Source organism: Myotis lucifugus, unplaced genomic scaffold (genome assembly GCF_000147115.1).
Source record: "Myotis lucifugus unplaced genomic scaffold, Myoluc2.0 scaffold_62, whole genome shotgun sequence".
In the NCBI taxonomy this organism is placed as follows: domain Eukaryota; kingdom Metazoa; phylum Chordata; class Mammalia; order Chiroptera; family Vespertilionidae; genus Myotis; species Myotis lucifugus.
The window spans coordinates 5426914-5445982 of record NW_005871110.1 but is presented as its reverse complement, the minus strand read 5'-3'; the positions used below and the strand labels follow the sequence as shown (position 1 = coordinate 5445982).

At 36.3% G+C, this 19069-nt stretch overlaps 2 protein-coding genes across 2 annotated transcripts in view; one reads left to right on the top strand and one right to left on the bottom strand.

Moving 5' to 3' along the window:
* The window catches only part of CTNNA3 (catenin alpha 3), a 1251491-nt gene that overhangs the window by 364503 nt on the left and 867919 nt on the right, over positions 1–19069 (top strand). The window lies entirely within an intron of this gene.
* Positions 4298–19069, bottom strand: part of LRRTM3 (leucine rich repeat transmembrane neuronal 3) — a 157218-nt gene continuing 142446 nt past the window's right edge. Inside the window, exon 3 of the mRNA XM_006089722.3 lies at positions 4298–6458. Within this exon, the coding sequence (XP_006089784.1) occupies positions 6249–6458 (210 nt within the window). The 3' untranslated portion in view covers positions 4298–6248. The remainder of the gene's footprint in view (positions 6459–19069) is intronic.

Here is a 19069-nt window from a genome sequence, read left to right as displayed (position 1 = left end):
CAATGAACCCAATAAATTCAGTAAAAAGAAAAAAACATTATAACTATAGATTATTGGTGGTTTTCTTTACATTGTCCTTTGCATTTAGTTACTTTATTGACTATTCATCTATATAGTTTTTGCTTCTATTGACAACTTTCCCTCCATTTTTAAGATGAGTTAAAAATTATATTGTAGATATCTACTTATATTTTAAAATAGTTTTATAATATGTTAGGGAAATAGGAAATAAAAATATAATACGAATATTTGGGAGTATTTATCTTTTTAAGGGTTATTTTTTCATATGTCCACTCTTTTTAAGAAACAATGTATGAAACTTCAAGAAAGTAATGGATATTTCTTTCCATCAGGTTGCTGTTGACTTGGATATCGAAGGAAATTTCGACAGTTTGAAATACTTTATGCAACTTTTCTGTTTAAGAATAGTGAGGTATAGTCTTCTTAGGAAGTCTCTACACCATTTATTAAGATATATGAACCTAATTTTATTGATTATGGTCTTTTTTTCACATTTGAAAATGTGCTGTTGGGAGGTAGGACCACATTCTTAGAGTCTGATGACCTAGATTTGAATTGTCAGCTCTACTGTAGGAGCCTTGGCAAGTTATTCAGTTACCACGATCCTTATTTTCCTCTTTTGTAAATGGGTGGTTAGACCTACTTCTTAAATTGGTTTGAGAATAAGATGAGGACAGCACAGTGGCCTGATACATCCTCTCTCCCCACCTCCAGCTTTCCAGCTGTTAAATTATTATCTGTAGGAGCCAATAAGTTAGCGAAGTGTATAACCCAGCTGACTTAAGACTCTTTTCAGATATTCCTATTGAAAGAGCTAATGGAAAGCAGAATCTATATAAACAACACAGTCTGTCAGGAAACAGCCTGACCCGTGTATGTATAGTTGTCCTTTGTGCGTGTTCCTCCAGTCAGGCTTAGAATACCAGATTCACATGGACTTAGGAGAGCACAAGAATTAATAATTTTAGACTAGAGTAAAAACCGTTGGATGACTTGATAAAAGTAAATTCATTTGGACAATATTTTATAAAGCTTAATATGCATCAGAGATTAGGTTTACAGATTCTGGTTCAGTAAATATAGTCTGGACCAAAGGGACTTGGGTCATTTTGATCTGTAGGATATGATAAGTGGTAAAAGTTTAAACCAATAAATAGAAAAAAAAAAACACGTAACGGTCAACTTTATGCACTCATCTCGATACTATTTTTTCACTAATGCAGATAAATTCAGTAAGTGAAGTTGACTGAAAATGATCACTCTGTAGTGTGTATATGCCAGCTCAAAACCTAGAGTCAGTCCTTCGTTTTCTGTAGTCTGAGCAAAGACAGTATCATAGACCCTTCAAAGTCATGCAGTTCTTTGTATAACACAAGATACATGGAAATCAAGTTACAAAAGATAAATTAGTGCATGTTGCTTTAGATTAGAAAACAAAAAGGATTTACTTTAAAAATCCTTTATCACAAGGTTCTTTGATACATTTTAAATATTATTTGATTTCTACAAAACAAATTTTCACTTAGTTTTTCAGTAAGACACATATCATATAAAATAAAATTTATAAATGTTTGGGAGGAAGGAGGAAAGAACTAGAGTTTTCTATGTCCTAAATGCCAAGGCACTCTCTTGCTTTAAGATCACCGTCTTTAATAGAAAGGTACATAATCAACTGGATTTTTAAAAACCCAAATTTTACCCTCAGATTTACAAATATTAAATATAAGCAGTCTCCTCTCACAATAAAATAATGCCAGCCACCAGAGACCTCTAACAATAACCAATCACCACTCTGGTATTTTTTACTTTTTAATTTTCAAATATTTTTTTCCTATTAGAGTTGTGAAATGAAGCACAGTTGCTTATTGTCAGTCTACCTTAGTGGGTATGTCAGGGTTTTGAAAGCATTGATCCGGGACCCCTGCTCTTGGTACTTCTCTTGTTAGAAACAGCTGTGGTGAGCTGAGAAGGTAAGGTCTTTCTTACTGCCAGACCAACTCCTTTGGGTGCTTACTGCATAACCAACCCATCAGGTCCTGCCACTTTTTTTGTGTTACCAGATTGTTATACTATTTATTACCCAGAGTGATAAACTGTTAAGAGCTATGCCAGTGATAGGATGTACCACTCGAGAGATTTCTCACCTCCTCCTTTCCTGAAACCAAGTATCTGCCAGTCCATTTCCTTTCCCTTGATGTGCTGCCATCTACTCAGCACATCTGATTTTCTTTTTCCAGCTTCCAGATAGTTCACACCAACACCTATTATTATGCTTTCAATGTCTTTACTTATTTTGAATGTTTAGTTTGAGAGATGATATCGGCTTTTCAGTCAGGAGCAGACAAAAAAACAAATATATGTCTTACTCTCTTATACGGTGGTTTTATTTTAGAAAATATTTTTGCAAAAAGGTTTGGCTATTTCTTAGCAGTTTGGGAAGCCAGACTGATAAAATCAGGATTATGACAGTTGTCTTAAATTTGAACAAACTTTCTTTCCTTTAAAAATATAATTTATATTAAAATCCGTATGGTTTTATGATTCTCTAACATTCAGGAGGGAGTAGGAATAGAGACTCGATAAAAAATGAGCTGATTAGTAAAATATTATTTGCCTAATAGCATCTTTTAGCATCTGTACATCAGTTTGGATAAATTGCAGTTCATTTTTTTATTAAAAGGAGAATAGAAAAAATTGTTCTCTGTTGAAACAAGTGTAAGAATTCATGGTTCAAGAAGTACTCTTGCTGAAACAAATAAACAAAAAAATTATGAAGGTCTTCCAAGTTAGCTCTGAATTGAATATGTGTTCAGTTGAATATGTGTAAAATTTCTCACTGTGGATCTGTTTTATAACTACCCAAGCAGTCTGAATTTAGATGGTCTTGGTTTCTTTACTTGTGCTTCTCGATTTTATGCCTGTACCTTGGGGCCAATAAACATCCACTTCCTGTAAGTAACTGTGCTGCATCCTTACAGATGATATGGTATGTTAAGAAATCTATGACTTGCTATACTTTTTGAACAAAGAGTTTTACTGGGAATGTGAGAGCCCAGAGTAGCACACAGAAAAATTTCATTCAGTCCATGTGTTATACAGATAGAGGAACTGAATTAGATTAGAGATTACTGAACAACATGTTAAATTTTTATTTTCATTCTGCTTAATATCTCTGGCTCTGAGCAGGCTTATATTAGTATAGTGGAGAAACCAACAGGCTCTGAATTTTGAGAATGATTCAATTCTACCATTTATTAGCCGTGTGTCTTGGGCGAGTCTTCTTTGAGATTAATTAATGTGCCTTCATAGGGTGGTTATGAAGACAAAATGAGAAGATTTATGTGAAATGTGGTTGTAAACCTCAAAACACTGCATAACTTTATTGTTTGCCACAGCCCACAGCTATTGCTGGTATTATAACCATGTTGGGTCAAATTCTGTGTTTTTCAACTCCAACTACCTAAACATTTCAGTTGTTTAAATAGGTGAGCATCGACAGGAAGGGAGGCATGGGAACAGAGTGGTTAGGAAGATTATCGAATGTGAAAAAGATAGAGTAGAAATAAAGATTTCAGACACAAATATATAAATTGTAAATATATGATCATGATTCCAGACACAATCTCCTCTAGCAGGTCTTTACTTCCACCACCCCTACCCCTGGACATGGCAGTATAAAAATGAAGCTGCTGTTGCTGCTTTCTCTTCCTCCTCCTCCTCCTCCTCCTCCTCCTCCTCCTCCTCCTCCTCCTCCTCCTCCTCCTCCTCCTTGTTAAAAATCCTTTAATTTCAAATATGAGAAATCTTAAAATTCTCAGTTTAGTTGGTTCTTACTGTAGTAAGGCCTCAGATGCACAGAGCTAGGGTTCCAAGGTGACTGCTTCTATTTAAGTTGTTCACTTTAGATGAACTTAAACTGTTGAAAGAAAGTGGTTTGCTTCAAAAAATAAATGGCATATATCTGTGAGGCTCCCTGGAACCTAAAATTTTTTAAAGTCATTTATCAATTTGGAAATGTCTGGAAATTAAATGATGCTTGGATGTTTGCAAGGCCAACTTCTAATGAGGAAATTTACAAATGACATTTTGATTTACATTGTAAATAAAATTTGGCATTTGATTTTAGACACACAAACAATATATTTATAATTAACTCTATATAAATTTGCTAACTGTGCAAAGCAATTTCTGAATTTAGAGAATTAAGAATACTCTGCAAGGAAACTACAAATTAGAAAAACTAAAGATTAAAATTTGACTTAAAATGACAAAAAAATTTTGAATAGCAAATAATTTATGCAAACTATGTTATAAAATATGTGATGTTAAGTAGAAGTACTGTAACATTAAGTTTAATTTAAATTAGTAAAAGAGTTTGCCTCTTTCAACGTTTTGTTTTTTTCTTTCTGACTTCGTATATTTTTAACAAAAATTTGCTCTATATATTTTTTAAAGTTGGTTCTCCTGCAAGTTGCTCTTAAATTTGCCATGATAACACGAGACTTTTGTAGATATGATTTCTTTGGAAGAAATAAAAAAATTAAACGTTGGACATTGGTTTCACAAATTGTTGTCTTCATTGTTTTTGATTGTTTGACCCCCTGTAAGACTGACATATTTTCAACCTATTTTTGATGTCATAATTAGAAAATGACAACATAAGAAAGCACTTCCCCTATTGCAACAACAATGGAAACTTATAGTTTTATATTTAAAAACACACAAAAGAATGTGTGACTACCACAGATAAAATAGAAATATTTTCAAACAGTAACCTGTGTCAAGCAAATACCAGAAACAAGTTGATTATTTCAGCATCCAAAAGGTCAGGTATTCACAATTTGATTTGAATTAATTATGTAATACAATTTTATAATCAACATATGATCTGGGTTGGTTTCAAATTACTCTGGGTTATTTTTCAGGTAATCTGGAGGTGAATCTCATTATGATGGTAATATAAACAATTTAGAACATACTGGGATGTTTATAGTCTACTTGCATTTAGATCAAGTTCTCCAAGGCTCAAATCTATATTGAATGAGCTGTAGATGTTTAGGCTCCTTCCCCAGGAGAGACTGATGTGGCACACAAAGATTAAAAATTCCTGTATTTTCTTTGAAATGTTCCCAAAAATATAGCCTCACATTTCTAAATGAGAAGTTGTCGTAAAAACCAGCCACATTTTGCCGTGACTGATGATTATTTTTAAGTAAACCACTTCGGCTTAAATAGGAGAAAAATTGCTACTGTACATTTATCCACCTTGGCCTGAAAATAAGACGCGTAACAAGGTTTTGTTTGTCACTGACAGCTGCACCTTTTTAATGTATCAAAGACTGTTGCTGTGGTTACGGCCTTTGTTTCCAGTGATGTTTTGTCCATGCTTCCCCTTCCACCCTTAACAATGGGTTACTCCAAAGAATGAAATAATGAGTCATTCATTCAGAAATATGTTGTTAAAATATCCCTCTTTATCATTACATTTCACTGCTCAGAAACTAGGCTGTAATTCAAGGCAACAGTTAAGTCTGTGAAGAAGAAGTGTTAAAAAAAATCTTTGATTTTCTTTTCCATTTATAAGAAAAACCTGGCTATGTAATTGAAGAACTTCTTAACAAGTCTCAACAATTAAACCCTTTTTGGTTAATGTATTATTTCTGGAACAAGTAGATAAAATTCTACGCAGTAAGCATGATAAAAATCGTGCATGTTCCTCACAGCACAGAATTTTAGTCAAGGTTTCTGGGCACAAAAGCAGTAACAAAACAGTCCCTACAAAACGGAGTAACTCTGAATAACACAGGAAATAATTTCTTGTTAATTTAAAATTTTAGAAACGGAAATGTGTAAAGTTTGTAAAGTAAACTGTAATTAAATTATGGTACTGTCCATACCAGTCGTTTGTATAATTGAAATTTTACAATATGAAAAATACATTAGCTCTGTACAGTTTTTACAGATAGGTAGGATGAGTTTAGGAGGAAAAAGATTTTTCTTTCAGGGAAATACTCTGTTTAAGTAAAAAAAAATACTGCACAACTTAGCTAATTACAAAGTATAGACTTGAAACAATTAATGTCTTCTTTATTTCATGAATCAATCTTGGATTTTTAACAGGGGATTTTTTTTGTTTCATTTTTAGAGTCCACACCGAACAAATCTTCCTCATTTTGTCCTTGAGGTTACAAAGTTTGGGGGCCGCCCTCGGCCACCATGTAGCGCAGTTAAGCCAGATGCTGTTTATGATCACTGATGCGGCCGGCGGCCGTGATTGTGCTCAGATCCAGCTCAGTCTCTAGGTGCGTTTCCATCGTATCTTCCTGTGCAGTCGTTTCAAAGGACTTATGAGAGAGAAGTTCATGATGCACCCCACAGTAACTTATTGTGGGCTGGTCATATGCCAGGAAGGTTGACACATTCATCGATAAAGGAATCTGGGGAGAAATGACATGAGAAAAGGCAGTTATAAAAAGATAGACCACTTTGGGGGCAAGATCTGAGGACTGTGAAAGTGCTCCCCTGACTGGTCTCTATGGTTATGTGGCTCAGGTGTCCCCATGCTGCCCCACTAATGTCCCTTGTTCTTATCATTGTCAACACAGTGTGACAGTTTTAAAGTCTGGGATGAAGCTGTCCAATTCTTATCTAGAACCTCCAGACAAATAGTAACCTAAGCGTTTCTGAAAATGCTAAAATCTTCATTGGGAGAGTCAGAAAAATGCTTTTCCTCACTGGGGTAAAATTGTGGCTTTAGTCAGAACTAAGAAAACTATTACTTGGTTATGTGTGGAAAGCCAACCTCCCCACACCCCCACCCCCCAATCTCCATCCCCTGAGTTTCTGTTCCAGTTGGTCAGAGGCAGAACCTGGAATTTGCATTTTTACAAATTCCCATATGATGCGGGTGCTGTTAATCCACAGCACACTTGAAAACCACAGCAGAAGAGAATTGTCATTCTGGCTCTTCTTACTCAATAACTTCGTTTTCTCTTATTTATCTTTATTGTTGAAAGTATTACAGATGTCCCCTTTGTTCTCCCTATTATCCTCCTCTGTCCCGCACCCCCTCTGTCCTTTACTGCACTATTATTGTCTGTGTCAGTAACTTCTTAAAACTTTATTCCACCATGAGAATTCTTTGAAACATTAATGTCTGTGGTTTGGTCCATATATCTAAAATTTAGGTTTAGAGAACTCCCAGGAAGAATCTGTGACTCCTATGAAGGTCTAAAAAGCATGAAAGGATGATGGTAGTTTGAAGGAACCAGTGGTATACATCAGGAAGGGATCCCCTTGCTCACTGAAGTTTAGAGAAAAATGCAAGATCTAAAGATAGCAGGAAAAGGGCTAGAGTGACCAGTGTAACAGAAGGAAACATACATGTTACAGACAAAGGGTAGTCTGAAATGTCAGATGTCAAAGTTTAGAGATTATTCTCATGTTTTTCAATAAGACAGAAACTTGTCCTAAAACGTAGGCAGATTTGCAATTGAAAGTGATTCTTAGATAACATCTTAGTATCTAGAAAATACGATGTATCAGTAAGTAGAATTTAACAGGTAACCATATTTGAATACATCATTATAGTAGATTTTTCTACTCAGCCTTGATCTCTGTTTACTATCCTAATTACTAAATCATGATGTCTAATTGCCTTGGATAAAATCTTCTGCCGCTCTTGCTTTGTGAGTGGATGAAATATATTTCTGTTTAAGTACTTCAGACTGTATTCCTTTCTGATTTCAGCTGAGATTAGAGCCCAAAACTAAGTCAAATATAATGTATAGGTGTTATTCTTTTATTGATCATTTTCTCCATGTATAAGAAACCTCTTTGCCTCTTCTTATTCCATTCCTACTCTTCTACTCATATTTATTTTTTCTTCAATAAAAATTGGGTTAGCAAATATTTCTGTTTTCTCTTAAATAATAGTATTCACTTCTTTTGAGTTTGTTTATTTTTAATATGAACATTTTAATGTATCAGGTGTTCAGGGCTTAGTCATTGGAGACAGAAATGTAATTCAGTTCATCAAATTAAATTCCTCAGTAACTTTATTTTTATGTGGATTTTTAAATTTGAAGCATGCAGTTATCTGATATGTGAATAAAAGACATTATACACATTAAAAAAATAATTAAGGTGATTGAAAGATCATAAAGAAAATAATAGGATGCTTCCAAAGGTCCTCATTTAACGTAAGAATTCCAGGTTTTACAGATGAAATAGCTCATGTAGCTACACTATGGTAATATGCAAAAGTAATTGTGTAGCATGAATAGATTTGAGTTATAGGAGAGAATGAAAATAGACCTGTTATTGGGTACATCAGTTTTATATTAGCCTCTGGGAAATCGATGCTCTGTAATGTGTTATGGGTCATATATCTCTAGGATTTTATATATTTGTTCCTATTTGCCATGAAAACTTATGGGTCATATATACTATATCATTCCTGGCTTGCTTAGAAATAACTGTAATGTGAGTAATTTGTGACCCCTATAGTAAGGATTAGGACAAATAATAAACCATAATATGTTTATTCTATGTGTCTGTGTGTGCTCGCACACACAATTTACTGCTTGATTTAATATCTAGAGGCCACTGGTACCCAGAGTGCAAGTCCTAATTTGAACCATATCAGTTAAGCTGTTAGCTCTCATTATTATTAAAATCTTCCACATAATTTCTTTAGAGAGTTTCCTTATTTTTGGATACGTCTTCTTTTAAAGCACCCAACCCTATGGTTATACTTTTTCAATGTCAAGTTGTGTTATTCTATTTCTAAAACTTGGATAGCATTTATAATCAATGTGGATGTTTAACATGTATTTCCCCCCCTGCAATTGAAAGTGATTCTTAAGTTAGATTACATCTTAATATCAAGAAAATATGATGTATCAGTAAGTAGAATTTAACAGGTAACCATATCTGAATACATTATAGTAGATTTTCCCCAGGTTGACTTAAATGATTTTGAAAATCTAAGTTAGCACTGGATATATTCATATGTGTATTTATAGGAAATCCCGTACATATACACACAATATATAAATAAACACACATATGTTCAATCTTGTAGCCAATTATGATTTTAAAATCATTTAAATCAGGTATGGAAAATGCAGATTTGGAGGATAAATTAGTTCTAGTCAGGTGTTATATATTTGTTACTGTATGAGACATGCATGTAGATAGACTATACCATATGTAGTATGTATACTAGTATATGCTGCCTGGGTGGTGTGGAGAGGCTATCCACTGGCATTAAACAAGCACCTCGAGGCTCAGATACAATCCATGTGCATCCCTTCTCGTCACCGAATCAGTAAATAAAGCAGCCCCTTCCCCTTCACATAACCATCAAGTGACTTTGTGCTCTTTGTGTTCTTTTCCCCTTTCCGGGCTGACCTTGGTGCACTGAATTCATTCTCTCTGTCTCTTTCTCCATTTGTACCTGCTTCATTTTTACGTGCTGAATCAGGAGCGTTACACAGCCACGCTCTCCCCTGTGGATAGGGGGTGTAACAGGGCAGTCTCAGTGTATGCTTACTGCTCCATTTTGGAAAATAAATCACTTAGTTAACTTATGTGAAGATGACCCCAATATGTCATTTCATAAAATGGAAGTGAACGGCAGCCCTAGGTGCTGGACCAGCTAGGAAGTATGGTTCCAGGAAGGGCAGTAGGAGGTTCAAATCTAATAAGACTCTGCTCCCCAGACCTGTGGTTAGTGGGCTCTGTTTCAGTGTCCATAGAATCCTCTTGTCATGGCTTTCAGAGAGAGAACAGTTTCTTTCAGTGCATGTTGACATAATGAACTATTTATAATTACTTATGGTTTCCTTCACTCCTTTAGGTCATTGTTTTCCAGGTGAGGTAATTTTTCATAACTTGTAGAGATCCAGGGATATGAAAACTTACTCCCCAGAAATCAATATCATCTACAGTCTGAGCTAAGAAATCATTACATGCTATTCTAATAATGAGAGGTAGTAGCTGAGCCATTATTTAGGAAACTCCCCTTAGGAAAAATTTTGACTCTGCCAAACTGCTTACTATGTTGACATCAATGGTACTTCCCTAAGCAGTACTTTTCCAGTGTCTGTCTCAACCCTGATGATATGTACCTTTTACATATAAAAAATTTACCGAGTCAGATGAATAAAATAACTCATTATTAATGGTCTTCTTCCTATTCATATGTCATTTTGAGCTTGTGATTTTAAAGGAAAAGAATGTTTTTTAAGTTTCCAATTTGTGATTAAGTAAAATTCTCATTTTAAACTCTATTTACTGCATAAATATCTATGTATATTTGTACAATATATGTGTGTATATTTGAACATACATATGTGCTGCTCCTATTCTAATTAGTTGGTTACAAGCAATTTATTTTTTTATTGAATTTATTGGGGTGACATTGGTTCACAAAACCATACAGGTTTCAAGTGTACAACTCAACAAACAGTCATCTGCACACTGCATCATGTGCCCATCGCTCAAAGCAAAGTCTCATTATAAAAATAATTTAAATTAATTACTTAGAGAGTGAGGGGGAGGGAAGGAGAGAGATAAATCATCACTTTGTTGTTGTACTTATATATGCATTCACTGGTTGATTCTCGTATGTGCCCTGACTGAGGATCAAACCCACAACCTTGTTGTATCAGGATGATGTTCTAACTGACTGAGCTACCCAGCTAGGGCTAAAGCAAAGTCTCTTTCGACCCCATTTATCACCTCTTTGCCCACTTCCACCTACTCCCAGCCCCCTTCCCTCTGGCTATCACCACAGTGTTGTCTGTGTTTATGTGATATATATATATATATATATATATATATATATATATATTAGAGGCCTGGTGCACGAAATTCGTGCACGGAGGGAGGGGGTGTGTCCCTGAGCCCAGCCTGCACTCTCCAATCCAGGACTGCTGGCTCCCAGCCATTCACCTGCCTGCCTGCCTGACCAGCCCCTAACCACTCCCCTGCCAGCCTGATCGACACCTAACTGCTCCACTGCCAGCCTGATCGCCCCTAACTGCCCTCCCTTGCCGGCCTGGTCACCCCTAACTGCCCTCCCCTGCCAGCCCGGTCACTTCTAACTGCCCTCCCCTGCAAGCCTGGTTGCCCCCAACTGTCCTCCCCTGCAGGCCATCTTGTGGTGGCCATCTTGTGTCCACATGGGGGCAGCCATCTTGTGTGTTAGAGTGATGGTCAATTTGCATATTACTCTTTTATTAGATAGGATATATATCCTTTCACCTTCTTTCACCCAGCCCCACAACACCCCTCCCCTCTGACAGCTGTCAGTCTGTTCCACATATCCATGCCTCTGTTTCTATTTTATTCGTCGGTTTATTTGGTTCATATATTCCACATATAAGTGAGATCATATGGTATTTGCCTTTCTCTGACTGGCTTATTTCACTCAGCATAATACTCTCCAGCTCCATTCAAGCTGTCGCACAAGGTAAGATTTCCTTTTTATTTTACAGCTGCATAGTATTCCACTGTGTAAAAGTATCACAGCTTTTCTATCCACTCATCTACTGATGGGCATCTGGGCTCTTTCCAGATCTTGGCTATTGGGTTACAAGCCACTTGTACATGCCTTCTGTTGGATAGCAAGGATTACCATAAGTACAATGCTCTGAGGAAGAGAAAATGACAGTCCACTTTTGAGAGTAAATAATAAAAAGCTGTGTTTTTTTTCCTTTCTAGAATTGCCAAACAGGAATGCTTGCTTGTTAAGTGTTCTTTCTGAATAGAGTTTTTAGTAACTATAAATATTACTACTGATTATTCTTGAGCAGAATGCTCATGTTGTTCCCTTATATCACCAGGGAAATCCTCCATTTTATAGGCCAAATGTTATTTAGCAAGTATCCTACCTCTCTAGGTTGTGTAAGGATGATGGTGTATGGTTTTGTAGCTATTGTTTTCAATGATCTGCATATAACGAGAGAAATGGGCCCAGCCTGTGTTGCTCAGTGGTTGAGCATTGACCAGTGGACTAGGAGTTCACGGTTTGATTCCTTGTCAGTTGCGGGCTCGATCCCCAGTGCTGCGGGCATGCAGGAGGCAGCAGATCAATGATTCTCTCACTATTGATGTTTCTATCACTCTACCCTCTCTCTTCCTATCTGAAATCAATCTATAAAATAAAAGCGTAATATGCTAATTAGACCAGATGTCCAAACAAAGCTGGGGCTGCGAGGGAAGCCCAGGTCCCGGGTGCCAGAGGAAAGCCGGTGCTGGCAGCCAGGGGAAGGAAGGCCTACTCTTGCATAAATTTCATGCATTGGGCCTCTAGTAAAAATATATTTTAAAACAAAAGAGAGAAATGGGCTTCATGAAGGAATTCATTTTTTGAGATGTAGGCTTTATCACTATCAAGACATTTTTCTCTATTTTATTGTAATTCAGAGTCCTGTTATCTTTTGTTTTTATCTATTAAACTTAATGAATTTTCAGCTCAATTAAATTTATTCCTACCTATCTATAATAAAAGGGTAATATGCTAATTATACCGGACAGCCAAACGACCTTACGGACATCCTTCTGGATGACCTTTCAGATGAAGCCAGGGCTGCGAGGGCCAAGCCCCTTGCATGAATTTCGTGCATTAGGCCTCTAGTTAATATATAAAATAAGAAACAGGCGTTACAATATTTTTCAAAGTAATAGAGGCATGCCTCAGATGTTGCGGGTTTGGTCCCAGAAAACCATAGTGAAACAAATATTGTGATAAAGGATTCACATGAATATTTTGGTTTCCCAATACATATAAAAGTTATGTTTACAGTATAATGTAGTTGAGAAAGCGTATAGTAACTTTATGCCAAAAAATGTGCAGACCTTAATTAAGAAATACATTTTTGCTAAAGAAATGCTGACCATCATCTGAGCTTTCAGTGAGAAAATGTTGCTGAAAGCCTTGCTCAATGCAAGGTTGCCACAAACCTTCAATTTATAAAAAATGGGATATCTGCTAAGTGCAGGAAATCAGAGCCCAACAAAATGAGGTATGCTGAACATTTCTGCAATTTGTCTCTAAAGTTGTCTCAAACTCAGCTCATCATCTCTAGGTCCAATCCACTTCTTCTGCATGGTCCCTGTTTTGTTATCAAGTTAAGTCAGTTTTGCTTGAAGTCAGACTGCTTCCTGTCCCTTGTTCCAAATGTCCTGTTATTTGCCAGTTACTGTATTGATATCAATTGCCGTGTGTCTTTCACATGCACCTGCTTTTTTCATCTCTCTGGCCACTATCGTGGCTCCAAATATCACCTTGTTTGCCCTAGTGATGGCATGGCTGGTCTTCCTAATCCAGCAGGGTTGCAAATAAAGCTTGACATTTGTAAGTTCATTTCTGGAGAAGATTATATTCAACTGAATGTAAACAACTGAATTTTTTTCCCTTATTTTTTTGTTGTGTCTGAAATATTATCCTGTCTTTTGGAAAGTAGTGAGATTATATGTATGTGTGTGTTTTCTGGAAAATTAGCTTTCTTAAATATATTATTTCATATGTATATATAGATATGTGTGAATGTTCATACATATATGTACATACATATACATGTATATACAGACATATATACACCTGCTAATAACTTTATTCTTACCTATCTTGATGCCTATACTTTCTGTTTTAGTTACATAAGCTGAGTTTCCAGACTAGCCTTGGATTTTGCTGGGCTATATGCTATTTGATGCGTTTGGGGGATTGGTTAGCAACAATTGTTTCAGTCCTAGCAAACATGAGCTTTCTGTACAGGCTGGTAGTTTTACTTATAGTCAAAATAGGAAGCTGTGTCTTTGGTATTATTTTTAAGTTTAATATTTCCTATTGGCTAGATTCCCATCTTGAAAACTTTATTATTAATCACTGTTTTGGTTTCTAAGTATTAAGGCAGTTGATAAGATGTGTTATATAAGGAGAAATGGTGTAAGCAATTATCACACTGCAGCTTGATTCCTTGGCACAATGTCCAAGTCAGCTATCTTGGATCCTAATTTAATTTCTGTAGGATTTCTGCAGTGGTTCTCCGCCTAGCTATCTGACTCACTGTGGGCATTTGTTCCATCTCTTTGTCAGTAGGCCTTGGACACATCTCTAACATCTCCTTATTATCATCACTATCATTCATTGAGCAATTACTGTGTGCTAGCTACCTTGCTATGTTATTGGCTAAGGTCATTTAAAACTCCCAAAGTTGCTGTAAGGTAAATATACTTACCCCATTTTACCATTGAGAAAACTAAGACTTAGATAGTTTAAATAATTAGTCTAAAATCATTCATCTGATGAATTGCAGAAGTGGTGGCCTGACTTCTTAATCTCTACACTTTACTGCCTATTTATCACTTTATCTCACACTGAGGTCCTGGAGCCCAGAGAAGTGAACACAATATAATGTGTCTGTTGCTATTTAAACACTGTTTATCAACATTTATATCTCATTTCCAGTAGGATGAACACCATGATAGCCTATGCAACATCATACCTTTATGATACTGCTTTGCACATAAGGTCTTTAGGAAAGAAACATAGAGTTTTTTGTTTGTTTTTTGTTTGTTTTTGGAGTCATGATGTGGGTAGATGGTGACATCTCAAAATCAGGGCTCTCTGCTTCTCACTATGCTCATATTGGCCAACACAAAGTGTAAGGAGAAGGGTCTAATCTGGAGAACATTCTGGACAGGGACAGTAACCTTATATATATATATATATACTCCCTGATACAAATATGTGTAATTTTAGGAGTTTTAAAGATACATTTTTGTGTTGACTTGCAAAATATTTCTGCCAATTTCTAATTAAATGATGATAGCTTTGCTCTTTAAAAAAGATATAAAAAATTAAAAACCTCAATCACTGTAGTTTGTTTTATATTAAATGATACTCATTTTTTTTTCTGTATGCTCTCTCTCTCCCTTGAAATTTCAAGGCACTGCCTCGATACTACTTTATAAATATATATTTTGAAGTTTGTCTTCTGTGGTCTTTATTTTTGCATATATCTTAATTTATGTTAGATGATGGCCTTCTTGACAGCACAAAGCTATGACTAATCACATTTCTCTATGCCTGATATTGTTTCACATTGTCCTTAAATGTCGTAAAGCACTAAATATGTGTTTTTTTTTGAATAAATGACTATGTGAATAAATGAATAATAAAGGATGTTTAATATAGTCTGGGTAGAAATTAAAAACCTTCATCTCAGAAGGTTTTTGACTGGGCTTTAGGGGCTATATGACTGAGATAATCTGTTAAAGTCTAATGATTTCAAGACCAGGCCATTACAATTCTAGGCTAGAGGTACAGGGCTAAAATGAATTTTCAAAAATCCACACTAATGATCAGGCACATAACGCTGCATTATAATGTTTGACATCCTTTATTTTATTTCAATTATTTAAAAACTTTAATTTAAATGTTTTAAATACTAATATATTTTATTATTTAAAGCAGGAGGTATAAATTTAAAATATATAACACTTTAAAATAATATTAAAAATAATTATTCTTCATTTGGTGAGTTTTTGCCTCTAAATTTCAGAATGCTATGTCTGTGCTTTGTCCTTTAATACCTTCCACACCTGCATTTTTCAAACTCTTTAGTGCTCCCTTGGAGCACGGCCCATGATCTCCAAGAGTTTGTGCATCTGCCAAATTAGCTCTCCCAGTAATGGACTCTGCCCTGATTCCTTCTGTGTTAACCTCCGTTTGATTTTTGTAGTGCCAGTGAAAAGCGATGTTTCTCTTTTACTGAGGCAAGGCAAAATGCCCCAGACTGTTTTAATTTACATGCAAATCCTTCTGCACAGCCCGATGCCTGCTAACTCCCACTGTTGCCAGGTAAAATGATGGGACCCAAATTGAACCTCTGGCTCAAAGGCCCCACTAATCTTGATGCCATGTTTTCAAATCCGTTTTTCCATACTGCTGTGCAATGAGATGCACTTGCTAATCAGTGTGAAAACAACTCATTTTTCTTTTTCTTTTTCCTGAAAATTGTAGTTACAATATTCCACTCAGGGATCTTATAATCATTATATATATATATATATATATTTGATAGAGGAAGGCATAAACGGATGGAAGAACATACCGTGTTCATGGATTGATAGAATCAACCCATCATCAAGATGTCCATACTACCCAAAGCAATCTATAGATTCAGTGCACTCCCCATTAAAATACCAATGGCATATTTCACAGACCTAGAACAAACTTTCCAAAAATTCATCTGGAATAAAAAGAAGACCCCAAATAGCTACAGGAATCCTGAGAAAGAAGAACAAAGTAGGTGGGATCTCAATACCAGATATCAAGCTGTATTACAAAGCCACTGTTCTCAAAACAACCTGGTACTGGCACAAGAACAGACATATAGATCATTGGAAGAGAATAGAGAACCCAAAAATCGACCCAAACCACTATGCTCAATTAATATTCGACAAAGGAGGCATGAACATACAATGGAGTCAAGACAGCCTCTTCAATAAATGATGTTGGGAAAATTGGACAGATACATGCAGAAAAATGAAACTAGACCACCAACTTACACCATACACCAAAATAAACTCAAAATAGATAAAGGACTTAAACATAAGATGGGAAACCATAAAAATACTAAAGGAATCCACAGGCAGCAGAATCTCAGACATATGCCGAAGCAATTTCTTCACTGATACATCTCCTAGGGCAATGGAAACTAAAGAGAAAATAAACAAATGGGACTACATCAAAATAAAAAGCTTTTATACAGCAAAAGAAACCATCAACAAAACAACAAGAAAGCCCACTGCATGGGAGAACATATTTGCCAATGTTATCACCGATAAGGGTTTAATCTCCAACATTTACAGGAAACCCATACAACTAAACAAAAGGAAGATAAACAACCCGATAAAAAAATCGACCTAAATAGATACTTTCGAAAGAAGACAGAAGAAAGGCCAAAAGACATATGAAAACATGCTCAAAGTCACTAATCATCCGAGACATGCAAATCAAAACGACAATGCGGTACCATCTCATACCTGTCAGAATGGTTATGATCAACAAATCAACAAACGACAAGTGCTTGTGAGGATGCGGAGAAAAAGGAGCCCTCGTGCATGGCTGGTGGGAATGCAGACTGGTACAGCCACTGTGGAGAACAGTATGGAGTTTCCTCAAAAAACTAAAAATGGAACTCCCATTTGACCCAGTGATCCCACGTCTAGGAATATATCCCAAGAAACTAGAAACACCAATTAGAAAGGATATATGCACCCCTATGTTCATAGCAGCACAATTCACCATAGATAAGATTTGGAAACAGCCTAAGTGCCCATCAGCAGATGAGTGGATTAAAAAACTGTGGTACATCTACACAATGGAATACTATGCTGTGGTAAAAAAGAAGGAGTTCTTACCATTTGAAACAGCATGGATGGATCTGGAGAGCATTATGCTAAGTGAAATAAGCCAGTCAGAGAAAGATAAATATCACATGATCTCACTCATTTATGGAATATAATGAACAACATAAACTGATAAACAAAAACAGATCCAGAGACAGAGAAGCATCGATCAGAGCATCAAACCTCAGAGGGAAGGTAGGGGAGAGGTGGGGGTAAGGGGGAGAGATCAACCAAAATACTTATATGCAAGCATATAGGCCTAACCAATGGACACAGACAACAGGGGGGTGAGGGCATGAATGGGGGGGGGGATGGTGGGTAATGTGGGGATAAGGACACATATGTAATAACTTAATAAAGAAATTTAAAAAAATATATATATATTTATTGATTTCGGAGGGGAAGGGAGAGGGAGAGAGAGATAGAAATAGAAACATCAGTGATGAGAGAGAATCACTGATTGGCTGCCTCCTGCATGCCCCACATTGGGGATCCAGCCTGCAACCCCTAGCACGTGCCCCTGTGGGGTATCGAACTGTGACCTCCTGGTTCATAGGTCTATACTCGGCCACTGAGCCACGCCGGCCGGGCCAACAGTTTATATTTTTAACCTAGGTTTCTATAAATCTGTGAGAATAAAAATCACCAATTAAACACTACAAGATAAACAACAAATAACAGTGTTTGGGACTGTTACAAAAGGAACAGAGCAAGAACTCTGTATCTATGACTAACAGGACATGTTAGTCTCATACAGAGGCTCTAAGTGGGATTTGCCTGAAAACTGGAATTTATATTTATTTTTCTGTCATGATTTCCAAAATCCTACTTGCATTCCGACTGTCTTTTTCATCTCCCCAGCCTATTCTGGTTTTGGCATTCTTCATAATACAGGCACTACTTTTGAAATGCTGATCTTGAGAGCTAGTCCTGCCTTGGCAGGACTGATATCCCATCTTCCTTAGGGCTTCTCCTTCCTGTTTAGTACCTAGAGGCCAGTACCCCAGAATCGCTGAATCCTAGTACTTGTCTTCCAGTCAAACAGGCTTTCAAATGATGTGATTATTTACAGGTTAGCATGTAGTTTCTCTCCAACTTTATTAAATTAATTCAGATTTTGGTTGAAATTGTGTCCAAACTAAATGAGGTAATATTCTGTGCTCATCTGCTAACTTACATAAACATCCTGTACTTGGAAATTTAGTTCAAATAACACTTCCTTTGTGAAAACCCACAGTTGGATTTGATTTTGCAGAGGTGAGCTCCTTCTATGAATTTATTCAACACACACACACACACACACACACACACACACACACACGTATCAATATATACTGTTCCATCCATCCTTCCATCCATCCACCTATCTTCATATCCATTTGTCCATTATTGCGTACTCTTGGGATCCTACATGAACAAAACCAATTCCCTGGCTTCACAAACAAGCAGTTGTAAGACGCTATTTTTCCTAGGTGTGTGAAGGTATGGAGATTATTGCTTGTAGTGTTTTATCTTCTCAGAGTTTTCTCCTTAATGATAATCTCTCTTTTCCCCCACAGTTACACCTAGCATTTAAAACTTGTCATTTTCTGAGGTTTATTTTCTGTTACCTTGCTTCATA